The sequence below is a fragment of the Humulus lupulus genome, chromosome 4 (assembly GCF_963169125.1).
Source record: "Humulus lupulus chromosome 4, drHumLupu1.1, whole genome shotgun sequence".
Classification (NCBI taxonomy): domain Eukaryota; kingdom Viridiplantae; phylum Streptophyta; class Magnoliopsida; order Rosales; family Cannabaceae; genus Humulus; species Humulus lupulus.
Window position 1 is genome coordinate 85,003,820 of NC_084796.1, and position 19,310 is coordinate 85,023,129.

The 19,310-nt window shown below is 42.1% G+C and overlaps 2 protein-coding genes and 1 non-coding gene across 3 annotated transcripts; 1 reads left to right on the forward strand and 2 right to left on the reverse strand.

Moving 5' to 3' along the window:
• Window positions 1–3,671: 3,671 nt before the first annotated feature.
• LOC133832342 (uncharacterized) lies at window positions 3,672–4,139 on the reverse strand. The gene has a single exon (XM_062262701.1). It carries the CDS (start codon window positions 4,137–4,139, stop codon window positions 3,672–3,674), a length of 468 nt encoding a protein of 155 aa, XP_062118685.1.
• Window positions 4,140–6,899: 2,760 nt separating this feature from the next.
• LOC133832344 (uncharacterized) lies at window positions 6,900–8,201 on the reverse strand. The gene has a single exon (XM_062262702.1). It carries the CDS (start codon window positions 8,199–8,201, stop codon window positions 6,900–6,902), a length of 1,302 nt encoding a protein of 433 aa, XP_062118686.1.
• A 232-nt stretch (window positions 8,202–8,433) lies between these two features.
• Window positions 8,434–8,540, forward strand: LOC133833643 (small nucleolar RNA R71). The gene has a single exon (XR_009893012.1). It is a non-coding gene; the product is annotated as a small nucleolar RNA R71 (small nucleolar RNA).
• The last annotated feature ends 10,770 nt before the right edge of the window (window positions 8,541–19,310 follow it).

Sequence of the window (19,310 nt, forward strand, 5' to 3'; positions counted from 1 at the left end):
GTAAAGGATGTCATTTAACTAGCTCATAACCTAACCACCTCACTTGTCAAGAACCGAGCCTCCTTATTATGATTCATATCTCTCACACTCACTTCCCCAACATTTCTTTATACTCACAAAGACATATTGCTCTAATGTACTTCTCTTGCTATTATTTCTGAACTTTTCTACTATATTTTTGTTGTTGTTTTTTTCTTTTTATGCTTCTATTTTTTTTTTTTTTTTATATGCATTAAAACACTAAAGAAAAATAAAATAACTGTATAACATATAGCAAGAGAATTGGTTTGATTGTATATATGTGTTTGTCTTGTGAGCTAATTCCCCACCCCAAACTTACATCCCAACATTGTCCCCAATGTGGTTGATATTGAAATTTCGGATTAGCTCACCTCAAAGCTACACTCACCTCACTCACCCCAAACTTAGTGGGAAGAATTAATTCTTGACAAGTGAAAGCAACTAGGTTGGGAGGTATGTGGAAGGTTCATGTTTAGGAGGGGATATGTAACATGCAGGATCAGGATAAACAATAAAAATAGGCTTATAGGCTCAAAGACGGGGTCACTAAGGGAACTTGTTATATAAGGGAGGCTAGAAAGGCTCAAGCGTCCAAAAATGGCCTAGATCATTTCTAAGGGATAAGATTAGCTAGGATTTTGCCTCAAGGGGTGCACTAACCAATTCTAGATGATTAAAATTTCACAAACAGCAGTCATTTGAAAAACTCACAAAAGGGTGGGATAACAAAAGTACATCACTATTGATTAGAGACTAAGAGGAAGCAACAATGATACCTAGCAAATCATCAAGCATAAACAACATATAAAATCCAGGCAGCAACACAAATGGAGTGAACGGAAAAAAATTCATCATCGAGCAGTACACTAAGCCACAGGAATAAATTTTCAAATCTCTCAACGACACACTCAAACAAACAAACAATAACAGAACCACACAGAAACAGAAAACAAAAAACATAGTCTAAACATAACATAAAAAAAAAAAAGCTAACAACAATAACATAAAACAGAACAGGAATTAAAATAGTTAACACGACAAGGAAACCCCCTTCACTCAGAGTCCTCATTAGGAGCATCCGGATTAGGCGCAGGTGCTGAATGTGTAGTCCATGGATCAAGAATTTGCTGTGGGAATGGTGGGAATTGGGGAACAACTCTCGGAGTTAACTTCTTGAAGGTGCGCTCCATGATGCCATCACGCTGCTGCTCATACTGCCAAAAAGAGTGCATACGGCCACAAAGCTCTTCCTGCCTGCGATGCATTTGTTGTTGCATCACTTCAAACTGAGTGAACCGCTCCAAAAGGGCATCGTCGACCGGGGTAGCAGGTGCCGATGAAGAGGCAGAGGCGCGGGGGTTCTTGGTGGCTCGGGATGGGCCAAAACTGACAGCTGCTCTGGGATGTAACAAAACTTCCTCGGGCAAAACAGGGACTCCAGCTTCATGGCAAAGAGCGGTGATGGTAGCAGGCAGAAACAATTTCCCTTTTCCGCGATGGGAACACTCAAAGATCTCTTGAGCTAACACTGTCCCGACATCTACTTGGAATCCCTTTTTCAGGCAATAGAGCATGAAGGCGCCAGCCTTGTTCACTGTAGAATCATGTGAAGTAGGGCAGAGAGTGGTCTGAACAAATGAGTACAGACATTTAAGATCATGCTCCAATTCCGTCCTCCGAAAACGTAAGTTGTCGTGTTCATCCACATCTCAGGTAGAATCATGCTGACCTATTGTTTCCATAACTTCTATTAGTGCGTCCCCTGTCACCTCCCCTCGGCATGGGGTAAAAGAGCACTTAACTGATTCTAGCTCAAACAAATGATTAATTGCTTCAGCACTGAAAGGCACCTCAACTTCTCGCACAATGACTTCGGTGGGCCATTCATGAGAGCGAAAGTTCGCATAGAACTCTCGGACAAGCTCAATGACTGCTGGCTCGGGTTGCACCACGAAGTTCTCCCAATGTCGAGCACGTATCGTGGTACTCAACCACTCGGGCAACTCATCCAGTCCAGCATTATCAGCCACCAAACCCCGCTCCATGTACAAATCTCGATTGACCACTGTATTGTTGTATTTAGCCTCTGCCGTTGGACAATAGAATTTCTTCACCTCATGGAAGGGCTTCTTCTTCACTTTATGGGCCACTTTTTTAGTTCTCAGCATGGTGGGACTCGGAATGCAAATTTCCCAAATGGTGGCACTGAGCCGAGAGTGCCTTGGCGGAGAGAAGCGGCGCTGGAGAGAGATGGCTCTCGGCTGACCAAATATGAGGCAGAGACTGCCGGATGCACTTGGGGAGACACACGAAGGGGTCGTGGCTCACTCGGCTGTGCTGGGTCGCGGCGTGATGGCAAGGAAGTGGCTCGGCTGTGGGTTTGCTGGAGGTGGACAGGCGGTGTGGGGCAGAGCTGGGTGGTTTGGGCGAGGCTAGGTGAAATGGAGAAGGCTCACAGTGGTACGGCGGTGACTGGCGGCTCAACGAGGGTGGGTCGCGAGTGTCGGCTGAGGGAGTTCTGGGGTTTCAGGGGCTTGGGTCGACGAGGGGTCTGGAGAGTGTGGTGAGGGTGTACGATATATATATATAATTAAATTTAGAGACATATATATCATAAACGGAATATACTAAAATATATATAAGAAAAGGAAAAGATGTATATATAGATATATAATAAAAGAAAAAGTAAAATAAAAATACAGTAAATATATAATATAATATAACGGAAATAATAAATTTCTCTATGTTTTGTTTTTTTTTTTTTTATGACAAAAGGGGTTTTTGTTTTTAGCTATAAAGAGATATATATATATATATAAAGTACACCATTAATGATGTGATGAGAGGTTCGTGGGTTGGAGCTCGATGTTAGCTGGGCCGAGGCAATGGTTCACGACTGGGTGTGTGGAGGTGCAGTGGTGGCAGACGGCGGTTTGGAGAAATGGAAGATGAAAGTGATGGTGGAAAAAGTGGGGTAGGGTTTTAGGTTGGTGGGCTAATGCTGGGTTGGTGGGCTGACCGAGTAAACAAGGAAAAAGGATGGGTTGACTACACATGGGGGGCCCAGTTGACTAATTCTTGGGAGCCCAATATAATATAAGGTCAAATGGACCCTTTCTTTATTTCTTTTTATAAAGTCCACGGGCTGTTGGGTCCACAAAAATCCAAAATTTTGACAGCTTTTTGGTCCGAAAACAATTGAAATGCACCCAATGATTGCACCTTTAATTCATTAATCATTTAATCCTTTATTCAAGCACGTGCGATTTTTCTTTTCGAACCAAGCAATCCCGTGTTAAGCCCCGATATTTTTCTCTTGGACCCAGCCTCATTGATTTGCTGCTCAGCATTGCTGACTAGTTGCTTTAGCATAACATTCTTCCCCTGCGACCCTGCTAAATGCTGAAGCAATGATATAGCAATCCACCATTCCAGAAAAATAACGCCTCTGCCCAGACTTCTATTCTCAGCCTATTCCCAGCTTTATCAACTCCTGGCTGACCTGCTTCTTTATGCTCTTTTTTTTTTTTTCAAGGGGTAATACACCCCAAACTTAGTTACATACATTATTTATTTACAACTGTCTCTTTCACTCATGGGTTGCCCAAATGTGACACAAGAAATTCATGGCAACCCATAGTTTTTCTCCTTCAAGCATCCTTCAGACTGACGGAGATTTTTTCTCTGTCAACCTCCCCACCCAAATAACGTTTCAGCCGCTGTCCGTTAACTGTGAATTCTCTTCCCGATTTTTCGTCTTTCACCAGGACAGCTCCAAATGGATACACTTCCATCACAGTAAATGGTCCAGACCAACGGGACTTAAGCTTTCCAGGAAATAGCTTCAACCTGGAGTTAAACAGTAACACTTGCTGATTTTTCTCAAATACTCTTTCCTTGATCCTGCTGTCATGACATTTCTTCATCTTTTCTTTGTACAGCTTTGCATTTTCATAAGCAAACAGCCGCATCTCGTCCAGTTCATTCAGCTGCAGCTTTCTTGCTTCTCCAGCAACTACAAGATCCAAATTTAACTTCTTCAACGCCCAAAATGCCTTATGTTCTAATTCTACAGGAAGATGACACGCCTTCCCATAAACTAGGTGATAAGGAGACATGCCTAAAGGAGTTTTAAAAGCTGTACGGTAAGCCCAGAGTGCATCATCTACCAATCCTTCCTATTGGGATGCACCACTTTTTCAAGAATTCCCTTAATTTCTCTGTTCAAAATCTCCGCTTGCCCGTTAGTCTGTGGGTGATATGCCGTGGCTATTTTATGCTTTACACTATACTTAGCTAATAAGGCAGCCAAGACTTTGTTGACAAAGTGCGTCCCCTCATCACTAATTAGTGCTCTTGGTGTACCGAATCTTGTAAAAACATGTTTATACAAGAACTTCATAACCACTTTTGCATCATTTGTAGGACTAGCTACTGCCTCCACCCATTTCGATACATAGTCCACAGCCACTAAAATGTAGAGGTTCCCAAAAGATTGAGGGAAAGGCCCCATGAAGTCAATGCCCCATACGTCAAACAACTCCACCTCCAAAATGTAATTAAGTGGCATTTCATTCCTTGCTGAGATATTTCCCACTCGCTGGCAGCGATCACATCTTTGAACAAAATCGTGGGCATCCTTAAAGATAGAAGGCCAATAGTACCCTGACTGAAATACTTTGGCAGCGGTGCGTTGCCCACCAAAATGACCGCCATAAGGAGTTGAATGGCAGTGTTCTAGGATGCTGGAAACTTCATTTGCTGAGACACATCTTCTCATTATATGGTCTGGGCATTGCTTATACAGGTATGGCTCATCCCAGAAATAAAATCTGGCATCATGTAAGAATCTTTTAGCTGCTGTTTGTTGAAATCTGGTGGATGTACGCCCCCAACTAAAAAGTTTACAATGTCTGCATACCATGGTACCTGCTCTTGTTCCACAACTAGTAATTATTCATCAGGAAAGGAGTCTTGAATCTGCAATTCTGCCTCTGATTTTCTGCTGCTATTGTGAGTTTCCAGCCTTGATAAATGGTCCGCTACTTGATTTTCAGTGCCTTTCCTATCTCGAATTTCTAAATCCAATTCTTGCAGCAATAGAACCCAACGTATAAGCCTCAGTTTAGAATCCTTTTTGGCTATCAAATACTTGATAGCAGAGTGGTCCGTGTACACAATAACCTTAGTCCCCACAAGATAGGATCGAAATTTTTCAAAGGCAAAAATCACGGCCAGCAGCTCTTTTTCAGTTGTAGTGTAATTAATCTGGGCGTCCACCAATGTTTTGCTTGCATAGTAAATAGAATGAAAAATTTTGTTCTTCCGCTGCCCAAGAACAGCTCCAATCGCGAAGTCACTGGCGTCACACATAAGTTCAAAAGGTAATGACCAGTCGGGTGCTGTGATCACTGGTGCTGTAACAAGGGCTGACTTCAATCTCAAAAATGCCTCTTGACATTCATCAGTAAACTCAAAAGGCCTATTTTGCTCCAGCAAGCTGCATAAGGGTTTGGACACCTTTGAAAAATCCTTTATAAAACGCCTGTAAAAGCCAGCATGGCCGAGGAAACTTCTAATTCCTTTTACCGTGGTAGGGGCTGGTAGTTTCTCAATAACTTCCAGTTTAGCTTTGTCAACCTCTATCCCCTTGCTAGACACTTTATGCCCCAATACAATGCCCTCTTGCACCATGAAATGGCATTTTTCCCAGTTCAACACTAGATGAGTTTCTTCACACCTCTTTAAGACTTTTTCTAAATTTTCCAAGCAAACTTCAAAAGAATCCCCATAGACAGAGAAATCGTCCATGAATATCTCCAAGATACTCTCAGCCATATCCGAGAAAATAGCCATCATGCACCGCTGAAATGTGGCTGGTGCATTACATAACCCAAAGGGCATCCTCCTAAAAGCGAATGTGCCATATGGGCTGGTGAAAGTAGTCCTCTCTTGGTCTTCAGGCTCGATAGATATCTGATTATACCCAGAATACCCGTCAAGAAAGCAAAAGAACTCCTTACCCGCCAAGCGGTCCAACATTTGGTCGATGAAGGGCAAAGGGAAATGGTCCTTTCTAGTGGCTTGTTAAGTTTTCTATAATCCATACAAACCCGCCACCCAGTAACTGTGCGAGTAGGAATAAGTTTGTTGCTGTCATTTGTAACTACTGTAACACCCCCCTTCTTCGGAACACATTGGACAGGACTAACCCAAGTGCTATCGGAGATCGGATAGATTATCCCATAATCAAGCCACTTAATGACTTCTTTTCTAACCACGTCCTTCATTACTGGATTCAACCTCCTTTGCTGCTCCACAGAGTGAGTACAATTAGATTCCAGCAAGATCTTGTGCATACATAGCGCTGGACTAATCCCTTGAATATCAGCCATTGTCCATCCAATCGCCCTTTTATGCTGCTTCAGCAATTTCAGCAATGCCACTTCAGCAACAGACTCCAGACACCTAGATATTATCACAGGTAAAGTATCATTGTCGCCCAAGTACACATACTTTAAATGACTTGGCAGTGGCTTTAACTCCAGCTGGGGTGGTTCTTCAATAGATGGTTTGGGTGGCTGGAAGTGCTTTTCTGGCAGATTTAGAGCTTCAAAGACTTTATTGAATTTCTTTACTGGTTGATAAGAATCCACCCATGTAATAATCTGCTCTTCCTCACTACTATAATCCTCCTCATCTACAAAAATCTGGGCACCCATTGCAGCTTTTTCCACACTTCTACTGATTCTTTCAGCCACTAAAGTGTCAATAACATCAACTCTAGAGCATTCTTCAACTTCATCCGGAAACTTCATGGCTTTGAATACACTAAAAGTGACTTGTTGGTCATTCACCCGCATAGTAAGTTCTCCGTTCTATACATCAATAAGAGTACGCCCTGTAGCAAGAAAAGGTCGACCCAATATTATAGGTACTTCTCTATCCGCTTCATAGTCTAGAATGATGAAGTCCGCCAGAAAGATAAACTTATCCACTTGGACTAGAACATCTTCGATTTTGCCCTCTGGATGAGCCATAGATCTGTCAGCAAGCTGTAATGTAACAGTAGTGGGTCGTGCTTCACCAATACCCAACTTTTTGAAGATTGACATAGGCATAAGGTTGATGCTAGCGCCCAAGTCGCATAATGCTCTTCCAACATCTCTACCTCCAATAGAACACGGAATTGTGAAACTTCCAGGATCTTTTAACTTAGGAGGGATCTTGCTTTTCAACATCGCGCTACATCCTTCTGTGAGAGCTACAGTCTCAAATTCCCCCAATCGCCTTTTCTTTGTCAAAATATCCTTTAAGAACTTGACATAATTCGGCATTTGCTCCAATGCTTCGACCAAGGGGATATTAATATGCAGCTGTTTCAGTACATCCAAAAACTTTATGAACTGACCGTCCTGTTGTTGTTTGCGAAATCGCTGCGGAAATGGAAGGGGCGGTTTAGGACCAGAATTTACTGGAGCAGTTTGCTGACCCTTTGCTGTAGCAACTGGGCCAGTTTCAGCAATTTCCTGGGCAGTTTTGTTACTTGTTTCTCCTTCGCTTTGGATTGAAGTGGGCTCTCCACTACCCTGTATTTCCTCAGAATTTCCTAGATTTTTACCATTCCTCAGCTGAATAGCTTTACAGTGTTCTTTCCCATCTCTCCTTGGGTTTTCTGTATCACTAGGCAAAGATCCTTGCGGCCTAGTTTTCATTTCATTGGCTAGCTGGCCGAGCTGCATCTCAAGATTACGAAGAGAAGCTACTTGGCTCTGTATTACTGCATCATTCTTAGCCATATACTCCCTCATTAGATTCTCCAAAGAATTTGGCTGGGTGTTTTGAACATGTTGTGAAGGTCTCGGCTGCTGTGAAAAACCTGGTGGATATGCTTGTCTTCCTTGTGCTGGTGCTGTGCTTGAACTTGCTCCTTGACCCCCCCATGACAGATTAGGATGATTCTTCCACGCTGGATTGTAAGTGCTAGAATATGGGTTGTTGTTGCGGTTGAAATTCTGATTACCCACATAGCAAACCGAGGCTGGATTTGAAGGGCAATTCTCAAAAGTATGCCCGTCCCCACAATACACACACGATACTTCTGCACTTTGAATGGTAGCAGCTGGCTGAATATTTCCTCCCAAACTCATATTCTTCAAGATGTTGGTCATTGAGGCCATTTGAGCTGTTAGAGCCGTTAATGCATCTACTTCAAGAACTCCCGCCACCTTTCTACTTGTAGGAGCTCTAGTGTTTGACCATTGATAGTTATTACTTGCAATCCTTTCCAAAATCTCAAATGCTTCGTTGTAAGACTTGGAAAGAATGGCTCCATTGGCTGAAGCGTCCAAGACCATTCGAGAGGCTGCATTGAGACCATTGTAGAATGTCTCCATTTGTATACAATGTGGGATACTGTGGTGTGGACATTTTCTTAAAAGCTCTTTGAATCTCTCCCACGCGTCACTAGTGGACTCATCTTCCAGCTGCTGAAACGACATAATCTCACTTCTAAACTTTGCATTTCTGGTGGGAGGGAAGTATTTTCTTAGAAATTTCTCAGCCAAGTCATTCCATTTTGTAACAGAATTGGGAGGAAGGGTGTTGAGCCATGATCTAGCTCGGTCCCTTAAAGAGAACAGAAATAGCTTCAGCCTTAATGCTTCTTCACTCACTCCTTGAAGCTTAAAGGAATCGCTCACCTCCAAAAATGAACGAAGGTGGAGATGAGGATCCTCCGTTGGCATCCCGCTGAACTGCCCCACGGTTTGGAGCATTTGAAACATCACTGGCTTGAGCTCGAATTGAGCTGCTTGTATTTCTGGCCTCACAATGCCTGGATTTAGCTCATTAAACATGGGGGCAGCGTATTCTCGTATTGCTCTGGCTCTGTCATCTGCCAACACAATGGGATTAGTAACTTCCTGGCCATCCCCCTCATCATCAACACGTTCAGCCATAGTGCCTCGGCTTTTAGACTTTTGATCCTTTCTCCTTTTTCTGAAAGTTCGTTCGATCTCGGGGTCAATAGGAGCAAGTTCATTGTCCTCTTGCTGGTTCATACACTGTAGGTACCTGAGTTTGCACAACCCGAACCAACAAGGTTAAAAACAATGAAAATAAACTGTAAAATAGTTGATAAAACAGAATTTAATTTTAAAATCCCCGGCAACGGCGCCAAAAACTTGTTGTGGAAATTCTAATGATTAAAATATGCGCAAGTATACACAGTTGACAACAAGTAATACAGTGATATAGTATCAAAGTTCGTCTCCATAGGGACTTTTAAACTAAATAAATGCAATATCAACTAATAACAATTTCCAATTCAGGAACCAAATCAAGAGAAAAGTTATGTAATTAATTCTGAAAATAAATGTAAATGAGCAAATTAATTAAACTAAAAATCAGAGATTAAAATGAAAGAATTCTGGGTGGATTTCAGATATGAGAAAAATAGATTTGGGTGGTTAATTCCCCTCGGTTCATTCCAGTTGCTACAGCAATGGCTCAGCAATGGGTCCGCAATTTATGTCACAGTTAACAGATTTCGTAAAACCCAGTAAGTTTTTCCCAAAACTTAATATCTATTGTCTATAACCCCCCTCAATACATTCCTGTATTAAAACAGACTATAACCAACCAATCAAGCACCAAATCTTTAGGTTATGCAAGGCAACAAAATAGTCCTATTCCACTACTAAAAATCACCTAAAACTAGGTAAGTTTCTTGCATCAATTGAATGGGTTCAGCTAGACTTCCCTTTTCCAAGTTAGATCTAACTTAATAAATGCTAAATATGGCCAGTAATTAACATTCAATTAACATTACAGCACCTTCAATTGAACTATGACAAAAACAACTTAACCATGCATTTGGAAATTTAGTTCATACATAAGGGTTCATAACCACCCAAATCTTTAGGGTGTTAGTTCATAGCTGAAATTATAAACATAAAACTAGTACAGAATATTTCCATGAAGTTTGAACAGAAATTGAGATGAGAAAATAATACAAAATTAAAGAGAAATAGAGATTAGAGAGAATTGAGTGTTGAGCTCTAGTCCCCTTAGGCGTCTGCCTTCTTTTTCTCTCCTATTTCGTACTCCCTTCTTCTTCTTTCTTTCTGCTTCTCTCTGTACTTTGCTTAGTGAAAATATGCAGAATTCTCCAAAATGATCGGTGTGTCACCTTTACTATTTCGACTGCCTCCTCTTTAGGGTACTTGGTTTACCCTAATTAGTAAGTCCAAGTCAATTGTGCCCTCTTGTCCTTTGCCACACCATCCATTTGACTCATTGTACAACATTCTCGCCACCTAGGCGTCACTTATTCTTCATTAAGTCCAGCTAAAATTTGTCACGTTTCTTCACTGGTCCCTGCCGATTGCTACGTTGTGGTTGCTACAGCATGCTTCAGGCGTGTGTACTGGACTTTGAAGGGTCCTAGAGTGAGAATTTGCCTTTGCTTGAATTTTCCTACAACAACAACTATCAATGGACTATTGGATTGGCTCCATATGAGATGTTGTATGGTAGGAAATTTAGATAACCCATCCATTGGGATGAAATGGATGAGAAGAAATATCTGAGTCTTGAGGAAGTTTAGAGGACCAATGAGGTTATTAAGAAGATTAGAGCTCGGATGCTCGCTTCACAGAGTAGACAGAAGAGCTATGTTGATCCCAAGTGCAGAGATATAGAGTTTCCATGTTGGAAACTATGTCTTCCTTTGAGTTTCACCTTTGATAGGAGTGAAGCGGTTTGGTAGGAAGGGCAAGTCAAGCCCTTGGTTTGTGGGACCTTTCGAGATACTGGAGAGGATTGGACAGGTGGCCTACAAGTTGGCTTTACCTTTGACATTTTCAGAAGTTCACAATGTGTTTCATGTCTCGATGCATCATAAATAAGTTTTAGATGCAACTCATGTATTGAGTTATGAGGATCTTGAACTTCATAAAGACTTGTCCTATGAAAAGCGGCAGTACAAAACTTGGATTAAAAGGATAAATTATTGAGGAACAAGACTATACCTTTGGTTAAGCTGTTATGGAAGAACAACAAGGTCGACGAAGAGGCGACTAGGGAATTAGAATCAGACATGCAGGATCAGTATTCCGAGTTGTTCAGATAAATTTTGAGGGCAACATTTCTATAAGGAGGGGACATTTTTAACGTCCCAAATTTGCTAATATCGCTTAGTGTCTTCATTAGTGTGCCAGGAGGGCATAATTGGATTTTTATATGTCAATGTGATTTAATTGTGATTACATGTGTGATTATATGAATTATAAGAGTTATATTAGGATATGACTGCTTATGCATGTTTAACTGTATTAAATATGCTTGTGGGCCCATTTTTGTAATTAAATATGTAATGCCCTGGGTAACCAAGACCGTTACACTTTGTGTTTAAAATAGTTCAAGACTCGCTAATCAAGTCATTTGAACAAAATTATGTTTCTAAAATCAACTGACAAGTTAGGGTAAAGGATTTTGATCGTAAAATGATTGATTTTCATTAAGATAAAAGTTTGATACATGGGAACCCAAAAATTAAGGTTTACATGGCGGAAACAACCCTCAAAAGTTAGTACAACAAAAGCCAGTCTAAATGGAGAAATACAGTTTTGAGCCCTAGTTCTAGTAATTCCCTCGTCCATGGCGGTCGAGCAGCTGGTGATGTACACATCACCCCCAATGCTCTCAAATTCATGGTTGGTCCAGCCTTCCCTTGCCTTTACCTGCACCACGTAGCACCCGTGAGCCAAGTCTCAGTAAGAAAACCATAATCAACAAGGATAGACAACAACAAGTGTATATAACAAACTTTAGTCCAATAAGTTTAATAAATCAGCAGAATACAAGTATTAAGCTAGGCAATGATAAACATATACTTTCAAATGTATAACTCAATCCTTCATACAAACATTTAGGTGTCGGAACCCTTAGGCCAAGTCCTCTGGTTGTTTAGCTAATCCTGGCTCGCTTAGGTCGAGCTGCGTTTAGTACACTTATCATCCCTTAGTTCGTACTTTCACATTACACATAACATATATATACTTCACAAAACACATATGATAAATTACAGGGAATCTCAGTCCCATTCACAACCACTTGGGTGTAGTTTTCTTACCACAAGTCCCGAGCGAAGGATAAAGAGCACGATCCTTAGTCCAGAGCCTTAACGGTAACCCTAGTCACAAGCAACAATGGATAACTATCAAATTCTAATACAATTAAATGTTTTGGAGACAAATACTAGCCTTCGGGCCATCGAATTCTACTAAACCATGTAGTAGAATTCGTCCCGAGTGCTTAGGTTTAAATCCTCGAGCCTAGAAACCAACCAAGGCTATGGCTACCGCGGCGCACCTCTAGTCGAAGGTGCGAGCCTCTTGTCTTAAGGGGATGCAGGCCGCGACTTTCCCCTTAGGGTCGCAACGCACCCACAAGTAAGCCACCCCTCCCAGAGCCTTATGGGGCACGCGGGCCTTATGGGGCACGCGGGCCATGGTGCCTATGGACTAGGTCACGGTGCGCCCCCGTGAACCCAGAAATCCCTGAGTTTTCCAGCGATTTTTGCCAACTTAATTCATCAAAAATCTATCCTAACTTGCACCAGAACTAGAATTTGACCATTATGTCATAATATCTTACTTAAATCACCATAAACTCCTAAAATTATAACCTAAAACCCTTGTCCAAAACCCAGAATTCATTGAAATCCCTTTAGAATTTTAAAGGTTGTAAACTCCCACAATAACCACAAATTTCTTCTCAATAACTGAACTTTAACCCTTATCTTGATGATGTTAATGGTGTCCTTGAGCTGCACCTCAAAATCCTAGCCTTCGTTTCCCAACCCTCTAGCTTAATTCTTCAAGTTTCTCTTCCAAAGTTCAAAACTCTCCTAGGCACAGTAGAGGGAGAGAGAAAACTTGAGTGAGAGGGAGAGAGAATGCTGAGAGTTGAATAGTTTCTGGTGGGTTCTGGTTATGCCTAGAATTCCCACTAATTTTATCCATTAATTCCAAAAAGACCAAATTGCCCCTTAAACTATCCCAGCCTTAGCTTCCCGTAAGGGCAAAACGGTCATTTTCCTCGTTTCCCGCTAATTCCTCGAGTCGTCCTACAAATTGACAATTAATCCCGACATGCCCAACGAATTACCAAATACTTGCTCATTTCTAGTTAAACCTCAGATATACATTAAACTTCCCAAAATACCCCTAACCTCACCCCGAGCTGAGTATTAAACCCCGTTGTGACTATTCTGCTAATCCACTCACTAGGTGCCCCTCGAGCCGAATACTGCAAATATCTCCACATAATAATGTGGTCTCAACAATTTAACAGATATAATCACATTTATACCCTTAACAAGCCAAAATTACAGATATGCCCTTATAAACAAGAACATGCCCAGATGCATATAAATATATTCATATCATCATATATATCATGCATGCCACATAGTCACACATTTAATAAATTAATCACACACATATCCAATTATGCCCTCCCGACACGCTAATCAAGGCACTAAACCCTATTAGTATTTTTGGGTTGTTACAACAATCCCCTCCTTCTGAGAATTTTCCCTCAAAATTTTCGTGAATAACTCAGGATACTGATCCCGCATAGCTAAATCAAGCTCCCAGGTCGCTTCCTTAACCTTGCTATTCCTCCATAACACTTTGACTAAAGGAATCATCTTGTTCCTCAAAAATTTATCCTTCCTATCTAGGATCAGAACTGGTCACTCCTCATACGATAAATCGGTCTATTGCTCTAGATTCTCATATCCCAATACATGAGTCATATCTGAGACGTATTTCCAAAGCATTAAAATGTGGAACACGTCGTGAACTCTTGATAACGACAGTGACAGAGCCAATCTATAAGCAACCTGCCCGATCCTCTCTAGGATCTCAAAAGGTGTTATGAATCTAGGGCTCAGCTTGCCCTTTTTCCAAAATCTCCTCACCCCTTGCAATGGTGAAACTCGCAAAAACACGTGGTCCCCTACCTGGAACTCCACGTCCCTACTCTTAGAATCAACGTAGCTTTTCTGTTAGCTCTGTGAAGTGAGCCTTCTGTAAACCTCCCATGAAATCCATAGTAATGTCTTCCTACTTCCACTCGGGAATACCCAAAGGCTGTAACAACCCTGCTGGTCGCTGATGTTCAGCCTTTTCTTGCTGACAGGTTAAACACTTGGCTACATATTCAACCACGTCCTTCTTCATCCCAGGCCACCAGTAAAAATTCTGTAGATCCTGATACATCTTCGTGGTGCCTGGATGGAGTGAGTTTGAAGTGGTATGGGATTCATAAAGTATCTCTCATCTAATACCCATATCCATCGGAACATAGATTTACTCCTTGTACCGCAATAAACTCGTCTCTGAAATAGAATAACCCTTAGCCACTCCAGCTAAAACATTGCCTCTAACCTCCTACAATGGCGCATCATCCATTTGACCCTCTATTATCCTCTCCAAGAGGGTAGACTATAAGGTAATGTTGGCCAACGCATCTGCCACTACATTTTCTTTTCCTTGGTGGTAAAGGTTGTCATAGTCGTAGTCCTTCACCAATTCTAGCCAACGTCTCTGTCTTATGTTTCAGTCCTTTTGGGGGAAGAAATACTTCAAACTCTTATGATCGGTTTATGTCTCACACTTCTCCCCATACAAATAAGGTTGCCATACCTTCAGTGCAAACACCACCGCTGCTAGTTCCAAATCATGGGTAGAGTATCACTGCTCATATTCCTTCAGCTGTCGCAATGCATAAGCAATAACCTTCTCATTTTGCATAAACACGCATCCCAATCCCAGTCTTGATGCCTCACAGTACACCACAAACTTCTCTCCCTCCGAAGGGAGGCTCAACACTGGAGTAGTAATCAATCGTTGCTTCAACTCCTAAAAGCTACCCTCACACTTGTCTGAAAAAGTGAACTTCAGATTCTTCCGTGTCAACTTAGTCAATGGTGTGGCAATCTTGGAAAACTCTTCCATGAATCGTCTGTAATATCCTGCTAGTCCATGGAAGCTCCTAACCTCCTAGGCATTCCTTGGCCTCGGCCAATCTCTAACTACTTTCACCTTGGCCGGATCTACTTTAATTCCATCTCCACTTAGAATGTGTCCAAGGAATGTCACTTCCGGTAACCAAAACTCACACTTTTTCATCTTAGCATACAACCGATCCTCTCTCAATCTCTGCAATACCAGTCGGAGATGCTGCTCATGCTCTGCCTCTGAACTGGAATAAACTAGGATGTCGTCGATGAAGAAAATCACAAACTGGTCCAAGAAGTCCTTGAACACCCTGTTCATCACTTCCATAACGCTACTGGGGCATTGGTATAACTAAATAACATGACTAGGAACTCATAATGCCCATACCTTGTACGGAAGGCCATCTTCAAAATATCCTTATCCTTGATCCTCAATTGGTGATAACCAGATCGAAGATTATTCTTCGAGAATACCGTCTTACCCTGCAGCTGGTCGAACAAGTCATCTATCCTTGGCAGGGGGTACTTGTTCTTAATAGTCAACTTGTTCAACTCCCTATAGTCAATACACATTCTCAGAGTCCCATCCGTCTTCTTCACAAATAAAACTGGAGCACCCCATGGCAAGAAGCTAGGTCTGATAAATCCCAAGTGTAGAAGCTCTTACAACTGTATCTTCAACTCCTTTAGCTCTGCTGGAGCCATCCTATATGGTGCCCTCAACACTGGCTCCATACCCGGCGCTAACTCAATGAAAAACTAAATCTCCTTGTGAAATGGTAGTCTCGGCAAATTCTCAGGAAACACATCCAAAAACTCACATACCAGTCTAGTCTCTCCCAGCCCCACTGGTGTTACTCAAGTGGTATCCACTACACTAGCTAGAAAACTTATACAACCTCCTTGTAATTGGTCCCTAGCCTTCAACGCTGATATCATAGGAATGCAGGGTCCATGCATAGTACCCACAAAAACAAAGGGGTCCTCACCCTCAAGCTCAAAAGTCACCATCTTCTTCCTACAATCTATAGTGGCCCTGTATCTTACTAGCCAATCCATCCCCATAATCATATCAAAATCACCCATACACAACTCAATCAAGTCTATTGATAGTTCCCTACTATCCACCATCACAGGCAGTGCTCTAATCCATCCCCTAGAAACTACCAGCTCCCCTGTAGGCAGTAAAGTCTCAAACACCGCATTGTAATACTCACTAGGTCTACACAATCTATCAATCACTTTACTTGAAAAAAATGAATGTGTAGTACCAGAGTCAATCAATACAGTATATGAAGAGCCAACACTAGAAAGCTGCCTATCACTACCGAGGGACTAGCCTCATTCTCTGCCTGTGTCAAGACGAACACTCGAGCTGGACTCAAGCTGTATGCCTTCCCTGGTTCCTCCTTCTTCAATGTCGGGAAATCTTTCTTGAGTTGTCTTGAGTTGTCCAACAACCCCGCACAAGTAACAATCTTTTGCCTGGCATTCGTCCAGATGGCGCTTCCTGCATCTAGTGCATTCTCAATAGCTCCTCCATGTCTCACCGCCTCCCTGGCGGCCACCCTGGGCACCCCAGGCCCTTCTATTAGGACCAGCAGCGGTCGAGGTGTCAGGGGTCTTCCTCTTTTGATCACTTGGGCCTCCGCCTGTACCAGACCCTGTATATAAAGGCACTGCCCTATGAACATCCCGTCTTGTAGCGTTCTCCCTCCAAATCTTGTTCTCTGCCTCCTTAGCAGTGAAGGCCTTCTCAACCACTTGGGCATAAGTTGTCTCCCCAAGAACTGATGTGATCCTCACATCTTGGGCTATCATAGCATTAAGCCCTCAAACAAATTTTTCCAATCTAGTTGCATCTGTAGGCAATAGATCTAGCACAAACTTTGCTAGCCTGTCAAATTTCAGGGCATACTCAGTAACTGTCATGCTGCCCTACACCAACCCAGTGAACTAATTCACCTTGCTGCCCTGACGACAATGTTGTAATATTTCTGGTTGAACAAATCTTTGAACCCATCCCAACTCATAGTAGAAACATCTCGGGTCTGTGACGCCACCTCCCACCAAATGCAGGCATCATCTCTAAGCATATAGGCTGCACAAGCCACCCTGTCATTACCTTCCACCCTCAGAAAATCTAAGATGGAAGTGATCATACTCATCCACTATTCACCCTTAAGTGGATCTGATTATCCCTCAAAGATTGAAGGATGATGCCTCCTCAATCTTTCATAAAGTGGCTCCCACCTGTTCCCAATCCCAGGTGGCTATACAGTTGGTGCAACAACAAGGGACAAAGTAGGTGCATCACTCCCTGATGGAGCCTGCTGCCTTAGAAGGTGAATCTCTTCTTCCTGACTTTGAAGTCTAGCTTGCATGTTAGCAAGCAACTGCTGCCAGTTCTCAGAGACTGGCGGAGGGTTCTGGCCCTACTCATCATCTCTAGCCTCGACCCCGATGTCGGCTAGTCAAATTGATCGCCTTGGACGCATAACTATCCAAGTTTATCTACAATCAATGACTCGGCTGGTCAGGCAATGATAACTGGTTTATATTCATTCCACGGTCTAACGCCAATATCCAAACCAACAATACACATTCATGATACAACACAGGCATCTCAATAATTATTCAAATAGTAGTCAAGGGCCAGGCCCTAATAGTATATCTCATGCTTCATATTAATCGTGCAGATAAAGCATTTATATTCCATTTAAACATTTAAACATATAATTACATATATGGTTACCAAACCCTGAGTCGAGCTTCTCTTTAGCGATGAGTGTACAAGCCCCACTAGTCTTCAAGAACCCTTAAACCTAGACAACTCAGATACCAAGTTCTAACACCCTGGGTAACCAAGACAACTACACTGTGTGTTTAAAGTAGTGCAAGACTTGCTAATCAAGTCATTTGAACATAATTGTGTTTCTAAAGTCGACTGACAAGTTAGGGTTAAATTATTGTGATCGTAAAATGATTGATTTTCATTAAGATAAAAGTTTGATACATGGGATCCAAAATATAAGGTCTACATGTCGGAAACAACCCTCAAAAGTTAATACAACAAAAGCCAATCTAAATGGCAAAATACAGTCTTGAGCCTTAGTTCTTGTAATTCCCTCGGCTGTGGCAGTCGAGCAGCTGGCGATGTACACTCTGCCCCCAAAGCTCTCCAATTCATTGTTGGTCCAGCCTTCCCTTGCCTTTACCTGCACCACGTAGCACCCGTGATCCAAGGCTCATCAAGAAAACTATAATCAACAAGCATAGATAACAACAAGTGTATATAACAAACTTTAGTACAATCAGTTCAATAAATCAGCAATAAACATATAATTTCAAACAAATAACTAAATATTTAATACAAACATTTAAGTGTCAGCGCCCTTAGGCCGAGCCCTCTTGTTGTTTAGCTAATCCTGATTCGCTTAGGCCGAGCTGCGTTCAATATACTTTTCATCAGCCCCGACTCCCCTTAGGTCATACTTTCACATTACACATAATAGATATATAATTCACAAGACACACATTTTCAATTACAGGGAATCTCAGTCCCATTTACAACCACTTGGGTGCAGTTTTCTTACCTCAAGTCCCGAGTGTAGGATAAAGAGCAGTCCCGAGCACGATCCTCAGTCATGAGCCTTAAAGATAATCCTAGTCACAAGCAACAATGGATAACTATGAAATTATAATCCAATTAAATGTTTTGGATACTAGCTTTCGAGCACTCGAATTCTACTAAACCGTGTAGTAGAATTCTTCCCGAGCACTTAGGTTTAAATCCCCGAGCCTAAAAACCAAACAAGACTATGGTTGCCTAGGCGGGCCGCGATCTGGCCCTAAAGGTCGCAGTGCACCTCAAGTCAGAGGCACCAGCCTCCTGTCTTAAAGGGAGGTGGACCGCAACTTGCCTTCTGGGGTCACGGCGCGCCCACAAGTAAGCCAGCCCTCCAGGGCCTTCTGGGGCACATGGACCGCAGTGCCCATGAACTGGGTCGCGGCGCGCCCCCGTGAACCCAGAAATCCCTGGGTTTTCTAGCAATTTTTCCCAGCTTAATTCATCAAAAATCTATCCTAACATACACTAGAACCATAATAAAATCATTATATCATAATAGCCTACTTAAATCACCATAAAATCCTAAAATTCTAACCTAAAACCTTGTCCAAAACCCAAAATTCATTAAAATAACTTTAAAACTTAGAAGCTTATTAACTCCCACAATAAAAACAAAAAAATTCTCAA